The 19,524-nt window shown below is 41.4% G+C and overlaps 1 protein-coding gene and 1 long non-coding RNA gene across 4 annotated transcripts in view; one reads left to right on the top strand and one right to left on the bottom strand.

Moving 5' to 3' along the window:
- The window catches only part of VWA8 (von Willebrand factor A domain containing 8), a 369,572-nt gene that overhangs the window by 335,830 nt on the left and 14,218 nt on the right, over positions 1–19,524 (top strand). For 2 of the 3 annotated variants that reach the window (XM_067713438.1, XM_067713439.1), the window contains exons 41-42: positions 8,450–8,575; positions 10,638–10,796. In XM_067713438.1, coding sequence (XP_067569539.1) covers positions 8,450–8,575; positions 10,638–10,796 — 285 coding nt within the window. Of the gene's footprint in view, positions 1–8,449; positions 8,576–9,666; positions 9,849–10,637; positions 10,797–19,524 lie in introns of those variants that run through there. The other variant, XM_067713440.1, reaches the window with a different exon arrangement.
- Positions 13,541–18,977, bottom strand: LOC137211088 (uncharacterized). Its single transcript, XR_010936879.1, has 3 exons — positions 18,099–18,977; positions 17,227–17,406; positions 13,541–13,893 (listed from the first exon to the last, which is right to left on the bottom strand). It is a non-coding gene; the product is annotated as an uncharacterized lncRNA (long non-coding RNA).

Here is a 19,524-nt window from a genome sequence, read left to right as displayed (position 1 = left end):
AAACAGAGAATTCCCTAAAATAGGAAGGTCTGTATCTGCTCTTTTTTTTTTTGGCATTTCACCGTTTAGAGTAGCTGGCAACCTAACAGGTATTTAGTAGAATATTTTTTTACTATGTCAAAACATCGAGAATCAGGGACTTCCCTGGTGGTCCAGTGGTTAAGACTCCACGCTCCCAATGCAGGGGGCCCGGGTTCGATCCCTGGTCAGGGAACTGAATTCCACATGCCACAACTAAGAGCCCGCATGCGGCAACTAAAAGATCCTGCACGCCGCATCGAAGATCTTGCATGCGGCAGTGAGGATCCTGCGTGCCGCAACTAAGACCTGGCACAGCCAAATAAATAAACAAATATTTTTTAAATATATTGAGAATCACAAAGAAAGTTTTTTTATTGTTTCCACTGATTTATAATTTGTTATTTTACAAATACTGTACAAAAGTTTACCTTAATTCTTTTTCGTTTGAATGGCGCAAATTAATAGCAAAAAGTATTATGTGGTTTGAACATAGAGAAATGTTAAAATAATGGGAGCTAATGTTTAATGAAAGAATCACTGCTCCCAGGTATCCTCAATATCCGTTTACATGTATTTGTTCACAATAAGTATTTAGTGATGGTCATCGATATGTTTTACTCTGTAGAATGGATGTGATTTCTACAAAAATTGCTACTTAAACCTTTCTAATCTTTTCATGAAATAATTCCAAAGGAATAATAGAAGATTGGCTTGCTTGTAGAGTTGATAGATAAAAGAAGTCTTGCTTAACCATAACCCAAATAAGTGAAGACTTAAGACTTAGTCAGAATACCTTCAGGGCTGAAATCACAAGACAAAGTTCACAAACCACAAGATAATTGGTTTTTGTCAAGTTTATTCCTCCTAAATGTCCTCACTGCTATAGATGTGTGTGTGTGTGTGTGTGTGTGTGTGTGTACGTGTGCTCATGCTTTCTGGTAACCAAATTATTTCTCAGAAAATGAATTAACCAGAATATGTTATCCTCTGAGCATTTCAGTTAATCTAAGTGTTCTTTACATGAAAGTAATAAAACTGTATTTCTTTTTTAAGAAAGTCTGTAACATAGACTTTTTACTAGTGAAACCTATCTTTATATATAATGAATTCTCATTAGTATGAATTTGTTACATAATACAAAACAGATGGACATATTTATAAGAATACTTTTCTTCATGCAGTAGGAATATACAATAAAGAACATGTCTGGCCCTTTGTTATAAATAAATGCATTTATTTAAATACAGTAGGAACTTACTATTTAAAGAAGTATTTCAATGAGTCCCGTAAAATACACAGACCAAAATAATCAATATTTCTATTCCAGCCCTCAGTAAATTTTTAAAGAACCCCCCTTCCAGCCCATGGCCTTTAAGAGCACCCATCCTGACGGGCCTCTTCCTGTTTTGAGTTTCCAAGTATTGGTGGGCTGGCTAGATGATAGATAATAAATTATCTGTCCATATTTATCTGCAAGTTATATACTTGAAAATGAATGAATAGTGCTACTATATAAAAATGTCTTTGTGCCCATAGTTCTGGATCAAAAGGCTGGTACATACTTTCACTTCTGAAAAACAAAAACTACTGATTCATTGATAAAAATGTCAATAACAAGCAGGATCAAAAGTAATTCATTTCGGGACTTCCCTGGTGGTCCAGTGGTTAAGACTCCACGCTCCCGGTGCAGGGGGCCTGGGGTCAATCCCTGGTTGGGGAAATAAGATCCTGCATGCATGCTGCATGGCATGACCTAAAAAAAAAAAAAAAAAAAAAAAAGTAATTCATTTAGCCACAAATAAAAATTTTAAAGAATTTTAGCCACCAGAATGGCTAAAACTAAAAGAAAAAAAGAAGCTGTCAATGTCAAGCGTTGGTGGGGATGCAAGCAAAGGGAACCCTCATACACTGTTCCTGGGAACGTAAATTGGAAAAACTACTTTGGAAACCTGTTTCACAGTATCTCCTAAAGCTGAGCATATCTAGGATTTCCACCCAACAGAAATACACACGGACCTGCTGCAAAAGACATGTTCAGGGATGCTCATGGCGGCATTACTCGTAATACCCCCAAACTGGAAACAACACAGTTGTAGATGAGATATAAATTGTGATGCATGATCAAGATCACATGATTGGACATCGTTACAGCAGAGGCAGAGAATAAAGTGCTGCTGAGCACAACAGCGTCGGTGCCTGTCCTGGGAATGATGTTGAACCAAAGTAGCCAGACACAGAAGAGTACATACTGTATGATTCCACTTTATGAAGTTCAAAAACAGGCAAACCTAATCTGTGATGACAGAAGTCAGGTGGGGGGTTTCCTTTGGCAGGGGCCAGGTCAAGTCCAGAAGAAGAGGCCCAGAGAGGCTGGGAAGGTGCAGGTGTTACACTGACTCTGCACTTAAGATTTATGCACTTTATTACAAGTAGGTTACACTTAAATTTTAAAAGCTGACCCGAAAAAGGGGGTAGCAGATTTATTGGAAAAAGCATATCCCTTCTTTACTCTCACCCCAAATTTTATTGAGTCTTTTTCTTTTATTGGTATACAAAACAGAAACAAAGTCTTCAAGCTAGAGAGGACCTTAAAAGATGATAATCATGTATAGGAAGAGAAGCAGACCAGCACAAGAAAATTAAGACCTGAAGTCCCTAGTTTCTTACATAATGGTGAGTCCAGAGACAGCAGACAAACATAATATTCTAAGGGAAAAATAAGTATTTTGTAATTCGATAATCCCCTTACCAAGGGCAATAATAGGCCCCCTAGAAAGGACCCCCCTTTTATTATCATTTTTATGAATTATTAGCATGTACACCAAAAGAAGAATTCTGCAGTGCTGTTGCGCTGGTTGTTTGACATACATTCCCTGGGCCGTGGCCCTATTGCTCTTAAGTTGGACCTTTTCCCCAAATTCCCACCACCTGTAATTCCCTTCTTGTGCCTTTAGTCTGTGACAGCAGCCTCTATGCTCTAACTCTGATCTGGAATTGACATCAGTAATGCAGGATTTTGCAAACCTCTCATAAGGAGTCAACATTTGTTCACTTATAGTCTTGAAGAACTGACTCATAATAAATTAGCTTTGGTAGTTAGCTTAGCTGGCTGGAGAGATTTCTACCTCACAAGCCTGCTAAAGAAAATTGAAGACAAAGTTCTTCTGGTAAATGATAAATGTACTAGTATACTTCAGTCAAATATAGGAATATCTAAAATAGCAAACCATTATTATTCCACGTAGCTTCATTACAGTGAGATCTTTATAAATATATTTAGAAGATAACCCACTAAATAATTATATTTAGATAATAATACTCCTATCTGATTGTCATAAAGCATGCAGTTGTCTGTGGTATTCTTTGGCAATCTTAAATTTAAATCTCAGGAGTATAAACTAGCATAATGGAATGCTTTCCTGGGTGTGACATTCAGTAAATCTCATCACTTTTGTTGTGGTGATAAGGTCATTTGTTTGTTTATGTGGTTTTACTTAATTATGTCTGTATGCTTATTAGTATAGTTTTTAGATATTATTCAAAAATATATATCCAGGGACTTCCCTGGTAGTGCAGTGGTTAAGAATCCACCTGCCAACGCAGGGGACATGGGTTCGAGCCCTGGTCCGGGAAGATCCCACATGCCGTAGAGCAGCTAAGCCCATGCGCCACAACTACGGACCCTGCGCTCTAGAACCCGCGAGCTACAACTACTGAGGCCGCATGCCACAACTACTGAAGCCCTTGCACCTAGAGCCTGTGCTCCGCAACAAGAGAAGCCACCACAATGAGAAGCCCGCACACCGCAACAAAGAGTAGCCCCTGCTCTCCGCAACTAGAGAAAGCCCGCATGCAGCAACGAAGACCCAACACAGCCAAAAATAAATAAAATAAAAACAAAAATTTATTTAAAAAAATATATATGCCATAGCATAGGCATTCATGTGTTGATATAAATAATGAACCTTATTAACGGTTCTGATGTCCTGTTTCTAGTATAATTGTTCTTAATATTTCTTAGATCTGACTCTATCCCAACATAGAGAACAAGCAATTGCTGAGAGGCTTAGATAGTTATTTAGGAGAGTTTTAGTATCCCTAGAACTCCAGATAATGAAATGAAAGATTTTCATCAAGTTGTAAATCTGCTAGGTTTTAGCCGTTTTGTGCTTTCTTTTGAGTGCTGATGTTGGGGCAGAAAGATGAAGTTTGGAAAACAAAGTATGTTTCCTATAATTAATTATCCACCCAAGTCTCAAAATGCTTTATTATCAATAGCAAACTAGCTTAAAATAAACTACATCGAAGCTAATGTCAAAATAGACATGGAATGAACTAATTTCCTAAGCAGGTATTTTCTCCATAATTCGTTGCACTTAGCAGGCAATTCAGCTATTTCTATTATTGAAGAATAGATTTACTAGTGAAAAAAACACATTCCTTCAAAGTCACTTTTTAGACTTTGATTAACACTTAGAAGCTTACAAATTAGGGACAATTCCCAGTTATTTGAGAAAATATTATTGTCTGACTTCCCTGGTGGTGCAGTGGTTAAGAATCCGCCTGCCAGTGCAGGGGACACGGGTTTGAGCCCTGGTCCTGGAAGATCCCACATGCCACCCTGATCAACTAAGCCCGTGCACAACTACTGAGCCTGCGCTCTAGAGCCCGCGAGTTACAACTACTGAGCCTGCGTGCCACAACTACTGAAGGCTGCGCACCTAGAGCCTGTGCTCCACAGCAAGAGAAGCCACCGCAATGAGAAGCACGCACACCACAATGAAGAGTAGTCCCTGCTCGCCACAACTAGAGAAAGCCCTCGCACAACAATGAAGACCCGACACAGCCAAAAATAAAATAAATAAAATAAATTTATGAAAAAGAAAAAAGAAATAGAGTATCAGGCCCCAGCCTGGACCTACTGAATCAGAAATTGCTTTTTAACAAGATCCGTAAGTTATTTATATGCCCATTAATGTTGGAGAAGCCCTGTTCTCCATAACCTGCAAGCTGTTCCCAAAAGTATATCTCATAAAATTATAAAAGGATATTTTTAAATCCTTTTGAGGAAAAAAAAAAAGGAGCATTTATTTTTTTAATTAGAAAAGTCACAAACTCATTATATGAAGACTGGAAAATACAGGAATTTAAAGAAAATAATATCACCCGTAATTCCACAACACAAAAATAACCATGACTATTAATATTTTTGTTTTTTCCTGTATACTTTCTTTGCATATATATATATATATAAAATATACATGCATATACATTGAGAGAATACTATATATGCATGCTTTTACATCATACTTTTATCACTTAACTTTTTTTTTTTTTTTTGCGGTACACGGGCCTCTCACTGTTGTGGCCTCTCACTGTTGTGGCCTCTCCCATTGCAGCACGCAGGCTCCAGACATGCAGGCCCAGCGGCCATGGCTCAGGGGCCCAGCCACTCTGCGGCATGTAGGATCTTCCCGGACCGGGGCACGAACCCGTGTCCCCTGCATCGGGAGGCGGACTCTCAACCACTGCGCCACCAGGGAAGCCCTATCACTTAACATTTTATAGTAAGCAATCAACTTTTGTTCAATAATTTTTATTGAACACCAGCTAGGTATCAGGCACTGTTCTAGAAGCTGAAGTTATATAAGGACTCTTATCCCCAACAACCTTACTTTCTAGCAGAGCAAGCAGATAAGACAAAGAGATAAACAATACATTTGTAAATAGTGATAAGTACGAAGGAAGTAAAACAGAGTAATAAGCTACACAGAGACACAATGCTTTTTTTCTTTTTTAATAACCCATGCTCATGATCTGGCCCTCTTCAGTTCCTTTAAGATTGACAGTATAATTTCTAGTCTTACAAAAAACTGTGATATTCTCTACAATTACTATTTGGATAAACTGAGAGTTACGTGTTTTACTTAATTGAATTACATAACACTGGAAATTTAACAGCTTCCCTTGAACTTTTATTTATTTATTTATTTATTTATTTATTTATTTATTTATTTATGGCTGTGTTGGGTCTTCTTTGCTGCGCGCAGGCTTTCTCTAGTTGTGGTGAGCGGGGGCTGCTCTTCATTGTGATGCACGGGCTTCTCACTGCGGTGGCTTCTCTTTTTGCTGGGCACAGGCTCTAGGCACGTGGGCATCAGTAGTTGTGGCACGTAGGCTCAGTAGTTATGACTCGCGGGCTCTAGAACGCAGGCTCAGTAGTTGTGGCGCACGGGCTTAGCTGCTCCACGGCATGTGGGATCTTCCTGGACCAGGGCTCGAATCTGTGTCCCCTGCATTGGCAGGTGGATTCTTAACCACTGTGCCACCAGGGAAGCCCCTCCCTTGAACTTTTAGACGGGTGTGCAGTGTGTGAGAGATAGTTCTTCTTGGTCCGTGAATCAGTCACTCCAACTTCTGCTAGCTCTAAGCATGCTGTGATCTATATTACAAAGCCTAGGGGTTTCTCCTCTCTTTAATTGCAAGATCTGTCCTGTGAAATGTAGCCCTCTGTGCATATGTTCTCCTAACAAATTTAAACCCAGATTCCTCCTCTCAGGGAGTCTAACCTTCATAGGTCTTGTTGGAAGTGTTGTCATTTCTGCAGCAAAGAATCTTGCTTCACTTATAGTATATTTGCATCCCACGACTTTATCTATTTGCTCATTATTCTTATGCTCTACTGTAGTGTAATGTTTTTTAATCCATTTAAATAATAATTGGGAATTTTAGTTCAAATTAAAAGTCAATTGCCTCTGCTGCCAATGGAAATAATTCAGTAGAAACCTGCTATGCCCAGCCAAGATCATATGTTTGTCCTCCAGATATGACAACCAGGTCACAATTAACCCCTCTGCCTTTTACCTTGGCAAGTTTCTTTTGCCATCAACTATAAGATATATTCTGTTTTCAGACACACCAAAATCTGGGGAGGGGAGTAGACTTATTAGTTAGAATTCATTGAGCTATGCTCCAGTGAGTCCCATTGTCCTATAAGATCATGGGTCTCTTACCAAGATTACACATCAGGAAAGAACATATTTCCAAGGGGCACATACCTGGTAGTTCCTGAAATTAACTACTCACCAAATTTAATATCTTTATGCCGGTACCTTAGGAGTTTCTCTCTCTTTATTTCATGTACACGTGAATATATATCTGTATTCAAATGTGGTATTTTGCACCTGGTTGCAGCAAGGGTATCAGGAACAGGAAAACAATACATAGAGTACTACCCAGAGTTATACCGTGTGGAGCTTCTTTGTGTAGTGGTTGATCTGCCCCTGAAATAGAGACTGGCTGCCTAAAGCTTGACTTTTTCAATGACAGTGCTGTCATACAGCCACCTCCAATGAAACCACGATGAAAGTGTGCTTAAAGTAATGTGGACTTAATTGTCCATAATGTTTCTCATCATCATCATCATCATCATCATCATCATCATCATCAACATCATCATCACCATCAACATCATCATCACCATACCAGCTAACACAGATTGCCCAGGCTCTTTCTCAGCTAATTCCATGTAGTATCTCATTTAATCTTTACAATAACTCATTAAGTAGAAACTAGTGTTGTCTTCACTTTTAAGATGAGGATGCTGCAATGCAGACAGGTTCAATAACTTGCTTGAGGTCAGATACCTGATCATGGTGAAGGAAGGACTGGAGTCAGGCTGTCTGACTCCAGAGCACATGATCTTAGCTACAGCTCTAGTTTGTACACATAAAAGTATTTTAGCTTTTCTTCCCACTTCTCACTGTAAATATCAGCTGTGATAAACCTGTACCTGGATTGGGATATTGTAACTCTTTATCATGTATGGCATAGTTTTAAGCATTATGTGCGAATATCTTTAGAAGAGTAATTCAGGAGGTTTCTGAATAGAGATGATCAGAGCGAAGGTGGGGTACAGAATGTTCACGTACTGTTGTTCTCAGCTGTTCCCGTTTGCACTGTAAGTCACAGAGAACTGGCATAACAACTTCTCCAAAAGGAAGAGTCCAAAGATCACGTTTTCTCTGTGCTTGCAGACAGTGTTAACAAGTTCAAGCTGATTATTGTGTTACCTAATAAATTCTCTAAGAGTACCGTGACAGAAAATCCATAAGAAATGCATCACCATTACATTTCCAGATATTGCATGTTTCTCCAGAGGTTCATTTTCGTACCGTTTTCCTGTTCATGTGTGTTGTGAGTTCATTTTGTCATTCCATATGTTAAAACACTTATAATGAACAAAATCTACACAAAGGGCATTTCTTTGTCAGCAGAGCAGAAACCAGTCCATTTATGAAACTGTGTCCATGCAGAACCATCACATATTGAAAAGATCCCTGGTGTGTTTCCTGTTACTCTTGCGTAAAATGTGTCAGGGACCCTGCAGAACTAATTAAAGTAAGGATTTGTGTGTATGTCATTGTAGGCTAAAGGTAAAGAAAGACAGTGGCTAAGACACCAAGCTACTGGGGAACTAGATGATGCCAAGATCATTGATGGGCTGACTGGAGAAAAAGCCATCTACAAACGCCGGGGTGAGCTGGAGCCACAAGTGAGTACTGGTGCGCTAGGCGCCTCCGATCTGCAGTTTGGTCTTCTTTACAGGCAGGTGCTTCCTTGAGTTGCTGTCTTTGTCAAAACACCATAAACCCTGAATATGGCAATCAAGGAAAGCATTACACTTTTTAAAATTAGAAAAAAACAGAAATATTTTACTGTTTATTATATGAGTCAAGATCCCAGCCTGAGTCAAGAAACACCAGGCACACTCAAACTGAGCAATTTAAGGAACAGTTAATGTTTACAGAAGTAAGGGTGGCGTTTGCGAAATCCAAAAAGAGATGGTGTGGTCTCCCAACAGCAAGGATCTGACCCATCCTTCAGTCTAAAAGGACAGAGGAGAGAGCACTTACTGGAGCTTAGAAAAGGTGATTTATGGAGAGGGCTGGCCATCAGGGGCTGTGGCCTTCAGCAGAAGGAGAACCCACCCACGGGCCACAGCAGAGAAGGGGCTGAGGGAGTAAATATTTCACCCTCACCCTCTGATCTCCTGCCAGCACCTTCCATCAGCAGAACCCACCGGAAGCCAGCAGCCAGGAGAGAGGCCAGTGCCATTTGGAAAACAGATCAGCTCCCAGGACACAGGGCAGGGTGCCCTGGAGGGGGAACTGAAGACACTTAGTGCCACTGAATCCCAGAGGCTGATGCAAATGAAAGCACGAGAGCAATCTTGGTGGTTTTCCACTGTTCTGTTCCTTTAAAGATCTGTGTCTATCTTATAACCGAAGAAATTTCCAGAGAATAAGGAATTCTCCCTTAAATAACTCTAATGATAGTGTGTAAAGTTTTTGACAGCCATAATATTAAAATATTTGCAATAATACAATGGCCAAAAATGGCAATAAGGTGAGTCTCTTAGAGGGTTCTGTGACTTCCAGTATCTCCAAGTAACCAGAATTGCTGAGTAGCCACTGAGAGCTGGGGGTGCGGTGACAGGTGGGGGGAAGGGAGCCACTTACTCCATCTAAATGTTGATTCAGAGAGGTTCCTGGAGTCACTGGGAGAGTTCTTGCCTCTGTGTCCTTGGTATGCGTCAACAACTGCTTTCTTCACTGACTCACTGTGGTCCACAAATGTGTTTAGATTCATCTGAAATTGTGAGTCGCCGTGGAGGTGGATGAGGCGCTGTTTTTAATTCTGGCAGACTCAACAATCTTTCAAGACATATATTGAATTTGTCTCCAACCATTACACTCCAATACCCACAGTATTTTCTTGAAATGACTACCTCTGCTCATTAGTTTGCATACATGTCAGCGAGTGTATAGTAACAGAATCATCTGGAATTTTTCTTCTTTTTTCCTGTAAGTAAAAACTGACAAGCATACGTCTGTTTTTCGTTCTGCAAATTGGCAGGCCCGGGTTCAAATTCAAACTGAAACTCATAAGAGTTTCACATTTTAATTGACAGTTGTTGCTAAACTGCGGTTCCACGCCGCTTTCGTGCCGTTAACTGCCAGGAAAAGTAAAGAGTAGTAGTAATTCAGGAACTGGAAGGAGGAGAAAACTGAAAGCTTCCTAAAGGCAAAAGACACGGAAGAGATATTTTCCTTTACTTCTTTGCTGGAACCCCCTGCCCCTCACATCGCCTGGTTTTAGGAATCTGACATTTCTTGCAGGCTGTGTGGAAGTGATTTTTAGCTCACTACACAACAGGTACTGGTAAAATTGCTGTGGGCTTCCAAAGGAGCTCTATCTTGCTAGAGAAACTGATGTGAACATGAAATGCTGGGGTTTATATTCTTCCAGATAATTGTTTTTAAGACGACATCAGCCTCACTAAGGGAGTCTTACTAGACTAGGTTTGTCCTTGAAAGGACCATATTCCAAAGGAAAATCTTTCCCACGTGGCCCCAACTACCAGCACAAGTCAGAAGCTCCATTTACTGAAATGTAATCCATAGGTGCCTCCCCACCCGCCAGGACAGCCTTGTGCTGGGCCTAGCCTACAGCTGATGTGCCTGCCTGGCGGCTGGGACATGCATGAGGGCCCCAGAACAGCAGCCAGTGACAGTTTTCTGGTTCACAAGGCTTTTCTGTTGTCTCTCCCTCAGCTGGGCAGCCCCCAACAGAAACCCAAGCGCCTGCGTCTGGTGGTGGACGTGTCCGGCAGCATGTACCGCTTTAATGGGGTGGATGGCCGGCTTGAGCGCTCGATGGAAGCCGTGTGTATGGTCATGGAGGCCTTTGAGAGCTATGAGGAGAAGTTCAAGGTAATGGCGTGAACTGAGGCGGAAGAGAGGCATCCCCAGACCCTCCCCCATCTCTGCTCAGGAGTCAGCCCCGAGTCAGGGTGTGAGGCTGGCTAGGGGATGTGCACCCAGAGTGGACAAGAATCTGCATCTTCTCGTCAACTCATCTGTCGGTGTAGAGAAAGTGAACCTTTTGTTTCATCTGCTCTAATAATCAAAGAATGATAAGACCATAATTTAAAGACCAGTTGCTACAGAAGAAAGCACTGCACTTTACAAGTTGTGTGATATTATCCATGAGGGCAGGGCGAGGGGGGGAGCGGAAACAGATAGAAGCACCACAAGTCTCTCCCCAGATTTCTCAAGGGCACCATCCCCATCCCAGTACCCCTCCACCCACCCACCCATTCTTTCTCCATCGCCAGCCAGGTATCCTCGCAAGGTTCTCAGTATTCGCGCATGAGCGAGTGCTACACAGTAACAGGCGTGCCCCCAGGTGACGATGAAGGTTCTTACCCCTGGGAGAAATGCAGCTTCTCATTTAAACGGTTTCCATTTTGTTATCGCCAAGTTTGCTCTGGAGTCAAGCAAAGGAGTCATATACCTCCTCCTTCGGAGACCTGAGCATTGAAGAGGGATCTCCTGCCGCCATGTTACTGCCCGAGACGAGCCCATCAGTCAGCTCTTAATCAGCCACAGGGGCACCCGCACTCCTGGCTTTGACCAGAACAAATAACCTGAACACTGTGCTGGGTAACTATTGTCAGAAATTCAGTTGAGAGGAGCGGTATATGTGCAGACATAGGTAACGGGTACTCAGTCTATCCATAGATAATTCTCAACTGTGTTAAGGATCAGACAGGTCCTTCAGAAATAGCCCATCTTAGATGATGATTTAGCTTGACATCCTGCCCACACCTCGGGATTGCCGTACTGAGCCGTGTCCGTGTGCCGTGATGGATACAGAAAGAAACAGACTGAAACCCATCCCTTCATTGACTTTAGGCCCACTTTTTTGGCTCCGAGGCTCCCAGAGTCCCTTGTGTGAAGCTCTACATGAGAGATTCCTTTTAGAGTGAAGGGGTAGGGAAAAGGCAGATTGAGTCAGTGAGCGCTGTGGTTGCCAGGCTCTGCCTAAGTACAGGATACAAAGACAAGTAGGACCTGGACTTTCACGATGGGAAGCAGCTCTGTTTCCCTGAAGAGCTGGAATGTGCTTCCCCTTGTGATCAGTGAAAACGATGGAGCTATTCCAGACTCCCTGTTGGTTTTAGCTGCCAGGAAGCTCCAAGCTAAAGTCCAAGACCGGCCAAGCCAAATTTGTTATGTCTTATGGCTCTCAGACTAGTTAGTGTTCAGCATTTTCCTTCCCTTGACCCTCCCGGCCTTCAGATAAGTTTTTCTTGATTTTTTTTTTTTAATTTTTTATTGAAGTATAGTTGATTTACAATATCATGTTAGTTTCAGGTATACAGCAAAGTGATTCAGTTGTGTGTGTGTGTGTATATATGTATATATATATACATATATATATATACACACACGTATATATATTCTTTTTCATATTCTTTTCCATTCTAGGTTATTAAATGATATAGAGTATAGTTCCCTGTGCTACACAGTAGGTCCTTGTTGGTTATCTATTTTATATATAGTAGTATGTATATGTTACGCATCCTTCTAATTCATCCCTCCCCCCCCCCCACTTTCCCCTTTGGTAACCATAAGTTTGTTTTCTATGTGTGTAAGTCTCTTTCTGTTTTGGAAATAAGTTCATTTGTTTTTTTGGTTTTTTTTTTTAGATTCCACATATAAGTGATATCATATAATATTTGTCTTTCTCTGTCTGACTTACTTCACTTAGTATGATAATCTCTAGTCCATCCATGTTGCTGCAAATGGCATTAATTCATTCTTTTTATAACTGAGTAATATTCCATTGTATATGTACTTTTTATTTTTTATGGGCTTAATATTTTTTAATGTTTTACGTCCTTTCTAGTATAAGGTGGAGTATAATTCTTAAATCACTTGGACCATTGATCACCAGTGAATGGTTAGACATCCATTGCATCAGCATAAATCCCACCTGTGTTTTAAAACCTTGGGTTCTGCCAATAGTTGGATCAGCCCATTCGCCTCTCTTGTGGATCCTGAAGGCCAGAGTACCTCACCTCTCTTTGAGTTACATGAAGAGTTTAACCCCTTATAGACCACAGCAAACATACCACTATTAAAACTGGCATATTCATAGTTATCTAGAAAAAAAATTTACAGTTAGAAAGGATTTCTGTATCTCTGAAAGCAGAATTGCTCCGTTATGTGAAGCTACTTCTTCCAGGTTTTTAGAAAGATTCAGTAGAAGTTCACCAAGAAATTGATTGACAGAGCTCCCCAGGACTGGGTCAAGGATGACAGAAGGCCGGAAGTGGCAAAGCTAACAGGGAGTGTGTGGCATGTTCCACTGCATCTCACACTCGGAGTGTATGGAGAGATTAATATTTGTCTAATTCTCACCATTAAAAGTCTGTAATCGGGGCTTCCCTGGTGGCGCAGTGGTTGAGAGTCCACCTGCCGATGTGGGGGACACGGGTTCGTGCCCAGGTCTGGGAGGATCCCACATGCCGCGGAGCAGCTGGGCCTGTGAGCCATGGCCGCTGAACGTGCGCGTCCGGAGCCTGTGCTCTGCAACGGGAGAGGCCACAACAGTGAGAGGCCCGCGTACTGCAAAAAAAAAAAAAAAAAAAAGTCTGTAATCTGGAAGAATGATTAGTAAAACTGGACATGTTACATAAAAAAGAAATAATGTCAAGGAAATAGCATTTCACAAATTGTTATTTTGTATTGTTTTGACAATTAGAAACAAAACTGTTGCCATATGACCTACTGAATTTCAACTAAATTCAACAAAATTACAAACATAGAGCACTTGCTAAGAGCAGAGTACTCTGCTAGGTACAGAGTTCCCTGCCATCCCTGAGCTTGTAGCCTTGTGAGGGAGACCTATAAAAACTAATTCTGGAGACTTTCCTGGTGGTCCAGTGGTGAAGACTTCGCCTTCCAATGCAGGGGGTGCGGTTCGGTCCCTGGTTGGCGAGCTAAGATCCCACGTGCCTCGCTGCCAAAAAAACCAAAACAGAAACAATGTTGTAACAAATTCAGTAAAGGTTTAAAAAAAAAAAAAAAGGAATTCTGATAGGACATTCAATGAGAGGCACTGAGTACAAAAGGCACAGAAAAGCATGCCTCTCTAGACACTCCCCTTCGGGGCACCATCCTCGAAGCAGTATTTTGCTGACAGTCTCTTCCATTGCCACAACACTGTAAAGAATTTCCTCGGTTTTCATCTGTAAAACCACAGAAATATTGAGAAGATACCATACTAATATATGACTTTTTAAAAAAAAATCTATTGAAGTATAGTTGATTTACTGACAAATCCAGGGGAAATTCTAGTAAGACACCACGATAAAATGAACTTTTTTCAAGGCTTGAAGAAGTTTCATCATGTTTCCTGCTATTTGATTTTTAACAGGAAGTACTTTAACGGTTTTGGTTTTGTGCATTTTCGTATACTTATAAACATAACCCCTCACATTTACTACATAAGTCCCTTCAGAACGTTTTTTAAGAGCATAGAAAGTCTGATGAAACTAGAGCATTAAAATCTTTCCAACAAAAGGAGAAAACTCTGAAGATTTCACAAAACAGGCTCTTTGAGGAAAAGTGGTACTTAGATGGGTATCTGGAGGGATCAGAATGGGAAGACAGGACGAGAGAGGACTGCCAAGTCCTGTACCTGCAAATTCCTCATTATGACCATGGCACTTAGAGCTGAGGTCACCTCTCAGGTCATTCCCTCCAGTTTCCTCATTCCTCAGACAGGAAACTGAGACCCAGAAACATCAAGGGCTTTGCCCAAAGTCAGAAGGCTAGTTGGAGACAGAATAGGATAGAGCCCAGGTCTCTTCTCCTTGTTTTCCCTTTTTTGTTTTGTTTTTAAACATTCTCCTTTATTTCTATTTTTTTTTAATTTGAAAAAATTTTAATCTACAAAAATGTTGAAAAAACTGTAAAATGAACACCCATATGCCTTTACTTAGATTCACCAAGTGATCATTTTCTCCCCTCGTTTGCTTTATGTTTCTCTCTAAATACACAGTCTTTTTCTTCTCTCTGATCCATTTGAAAGTAAGTTATAACTATCATAATACTTAACCTCTAAATATTTCATTATGCTTCTGCCAAGAGTAAGGACATTCCCTAAATGATCTCAATACCATTATCACGTCTAAGAAAATCATCAATAATTTTATAATATCTTATAAAATCGAATCCATGTTCACTTTTCCCGACTATTCCAATGGTTGCCATCCTGAGCTATAGAATATAAACCATCCCAATAGTGTCTAATTATTTTTCCCCCTACAATCTGGGATCCAGTCAAAGTCCTCACCTCATTTTTGATTATAATGTCTTGTTAGCCTCTTTTTTTTTTTTTTTTTTTTGCGGTACACGGGCCTCTCACTGTTGTGGCCTCTCCCGCTGCGGAGCACAGGCTCCGGACGCGCAGGCTCAGCGGCCATGGCTCATGGGCCCAGCCGCTCCGTGGCACGTGGGATCTTCCCGGACCGAGGCACGAACCCGTGTCCCCTGCATCGGCAGGCGGACTCTCAACCACTGCGCCACCAGGGAAGCCCTTGTTAGCCTCTTTTAACCTGTAGCAGCTGCCTTTCCTACCACTACCATTCTGCTTTTCATGACGGTCACTCTCTTGAGGGTGTAGATCATTTGTCTTGTAGAAGAATATCCCTCATCCTGGATTTATCTAGCTGTTTTCTCATGGTACCATTTACCTTGTCTCTATATTTCCAGAACTCCTAACAGTCTTTCTCTCACAGCAGCTACCCTGGAGACTTTGTAAAATCTTCCCACCATCCCTGCCAACATAACTAAGATTTTGAGTGGCCACAGGCTATCCAGGCTCTGCTGGGGCTCGCCAGACCTCCTTTGTATGGGGTGAGCAGGTGGTGGGATGGAACCTACTTGCATTCTGTGAGAACTTTGCCTGTTATAATGAAGTATTTTGAGGTATAAGTAATGGGTACACATAGTACGAAGTGTAAAAGGCACAAAAGGAGTCAGAGTGAAGAGTCAGCCTCTGCTTCCCTCTCTCAGTTCCCAGTTACCCTCCCTGCTGGTGACCACTGTTGATACTTTCTTGGTGTCTTCTCAGAGACATTTGATGCACATTTATCAAGTGACAGAGTACCGTTCACTCTGTTCTGTGTCTTTACACTATATGATCTTATCCAATTCGTTTAATCTCTCTGTACTTCAATTTTCTCTTTTTTTTTTTTTTTTTTTTTTTGCGGTACGCGGGCCTCTCACTGTTGTGGCCTCTCCCGTTGCGGAGCACAGGCTCCGGACGCGCAGGCTCAGCGGCCATGGCTCACGGGCCCAGCCGCTCCGCGGCATGTGGGATCTTCCCAGACCGGGGCACAAACCCGTATCCCCTGCATCAGCAGGCGGACTCTCAACCACTGCGCCACCAGGGAAGCCCAATTTTCTCATTTTTGAAGGAAGCATAAGGGCAACAAATAACTAATGAAAGCACGTCATTTACTTAGCAAATATAAAATGAGGCATGAGCAAATGACAATTTTAGGAGCTCCCAGTGAAAAATGTATATTCCATAGCCCAGGATGGCATCACATGTTAGGAATTCAGCAGTGTATGCTGAGACTCCCCACTCCCCAGTTCCAGAAGTTCTTCATGTGGTCTTCCTGTAGTTATCCCTCCATTGTAAAGCTGTCTAGTCTGTATTTGCTTTGAAGCATTCAGAAGCCAGTGGCCTGGCCTGCAGATCTGGACTCTTCCCCCACAGACTCTCTCTTGGCATCTGCTTCGCATTCTCTTTGGCTTGGGCTCAGCTCCTGGGCTCTGGGTCATTAGAGTCCAAGTCCAGGAGGCTCATTTGGAGTCAGCCTCCACTTTTATTCCACCTTAGCATGACCCATGAGCAAGAATGACTGAGAAGGAAAGGAGCCTTGAGCGAGAATGACTGAGAAAGAAAGGAGCCTTGAGCGAGAATGACTGAGAAGGAAAGGAGCCTTGAGCGAGAATGACTGAGAAGGAAAGGAGCCTTGAGCGAGAATGACTGAGAAGGAAAGATAATTCAATGGCAGGACACATTTCAAAGGCATCTGGAGTTTTTTAAGTTTTTCATAATTGTTCTACCCACTGAATTCAATTATTCTCAAGAACAGCATTTACAGTAGGCTTAAGACAGGAGCAACATTATTTGCTAATAATCAGCATAAAGTCCTCTAATCTTATGATCTGCAGAATTTTTGATGGTCACATAGCACTTAAACGCTGGTATGAAAAGTGGAATGGTAACGGTTACGGGAACCATGTCATTTAAGTGAGGAAGCATTTTGTTCCTTACCTTCATTCCAGTTTGTTCCTCTTGATGTCTCCAAGCCCTTGGAAATGTTTTCACTGTAACCTTAAAGTAGACCTCCTTTGCAAAAGCTCTTAATGCCTTATTTATTTTTTCTTCAAAGTATTTAATAACTTTGAACACCAAGACTTAGGTGTTTCTTCACTGAGCACTCAAATAGTGACACTGGAAAATTTATTGAGTTATTGAGAAGTTGGACTTTGAAAAACAACTTCAAATGTATTGTTTCTCTGGAGACATATAAACCACTTCTAAGGTCATGGTTTCCTAACAGAATTTTTTTTTTTTTTCTTTTTTTTCGGCTGTGTGGCTTGCGGGATCTTAGTTCCCCTACTAGGGATTGAACCCTGGCCCTCGGCAGTGAACGCGCCGAATCCTAACCACTGGACCACCAGGGCATTCCCCCTAACAGAGTAAAAGGATCCCTTGAAGGATGTTGGAGGGCAGAGGTGTGTGGGCAGCACTTTTTACCCCTTCCCCCTCCATCCCCAATTCAACCAAAATAATTCCACTTATATTGATATTGCATGCCATTTCACAATCTGCACTTTTGTGCAGTATTTCATTTGGAGAAAGAGTTCCACTGCTTAAAAAATTTTCAGAGCTAGAAATTTGCTATTCTAGGACCAATACTGGATTGTTATTTCTTACAAACTCTGGGGGCTTTCTTTTTGGAAAAGCCTTCATCAGTCCTCACTTAGATTTGAATGATTCACTCCCTTGACAGAAGAAAACAAGGCACAGGTGTTCCTACAATTAAGTGAAGCAGACTTTTTCGTTCCATTTCTTGGATGTGCCTGTTGAATTTTCATAGAGCCTTGGGAGCAGAAATGATCTTGGAAATTATTTTCACCGACCTGTTTGTTTTAAGATGAGGAAATCAAGACGCAGATCCCAAGGTCACACAGCTAAACTGTAAACAGCCAGGATGTCTGACTCCCGCTTCAGGGCCTTCCCTTTGTTCACGTTTTATCCCTTGTTCTTGCAGCCATCTTATTTCTGCCCAATCAGTATATTTACAAAGCTGTAATTTAGGAGTAAATAGACCATTTACATAAAGTATTCTGTCTTCTCCTCCCCTTAGCACTCCATCCTCCAAAAGAGGTATACTAGACATACTTTTCTCAAAGATATCTTGGTCGGAAATATGTGGAAAGATGTGACTCACAAACCAGCACCGCTGGGAAACATGCCTTCTATCAAAAATGTAGTTCAGCATCTGTAATTCACCTTTCCCCGATGTCTCAGGCATGTTTCAAATGTTTAGAAATGGAAATCTATCATCTTATCAGGCTCAGGCTTTGAATAAATTTTTTAATTTATTTTTTTTGGCCGCGCCGCACGGCTTGTGGGATCTTAGTTCCCCAACCAGGGATTGAACCCAGGCCCATGGCAGTGAAAGCTCTGAGTCCCAACCACTGGACCACCAGGGAATTCCCTGAATAAATTCTTATTGCTGCTTGAATGTAGGACCAAAGAAGGGTGTACAGACTTCTCTGAATCCATTCAAAGTTAAACACGAGTTCAGAATTGACTCAGTTGTAGATGTGGAAGTATTGGCCAATCTAACTATTCAAAAAGCCTAAACAGAGATTGGGAGAGGGCGGAGGGGCAGGGGAGTAGTTAGGGAATGGTTACTTCTCTATAGTAAAAGCATTGGCCTTAGAGTCAGAGCACCTGGGTTTGAATTCCACCTCCGCCAGCACTAGATCTCTGACCTTAAGAAAGTCTGTTAATCTCCGAGCATCGATTTTTTTTATTTGGGAAAAGATGTTAATAACACCCACCCCAAAGGTGTGGAGAGACTCAGAACGAAATGAGATATCCAGAAGCACTTTGTAAACCATAAAGGATGGTACGAATGTTGACATTATACTCATTAAATGTATAGTCCTATCCTTTCAATGACCCCATGAGGTTAGGTGAAACAGAGATTATCCCTCCTTGTCACAGAGGTTAAGTGATTTACAAGCATACTATGTTAGAGGTCATCTAAACCAGCATTATTTATAAGGTAGAAACAAGATTTGGAGGGGTTAGGTGACTTGCCTGAGGTCGAAACCTTGTTAAAGTCAGAGCTAAGTCTAGAATCTTTGACCTTCAGAACATTGTTCTCTTTACATTAACTTCCATAAGAAGAAACGTTAGCTAACGAGTACTGTAGATTATTGACCATACCCTAGAGTTCTGTTAGCACATCTCTTGACCTTTTAAATTATATTTATCTTCTAATCCTTTGCTGCCGGCTGTCAGCAGTGCCACCTAAGAATGGTGGGTTTGTAT

This window comes from Pseudorca crassidens, chromosome 18, assembly GCF_039906515.1.
Source record: "Pseudorca crassidens isolate mPseCra1 chromosome 18, mPseCra1.hap1, whole genome shotgun sequence".
Classification (NCBI taxonomy): domain Eukaryota; kingdom Metazoa; phylum Chordata; class Mammalia; order Artiodactyla; family Delphinidae; genus Pseudorca; species Pseudorca crassidens.
Note: the sequence above shows the minus strand (reverse complement) of the source record. Positions and strands in the feature narration are given on the sequence as shown.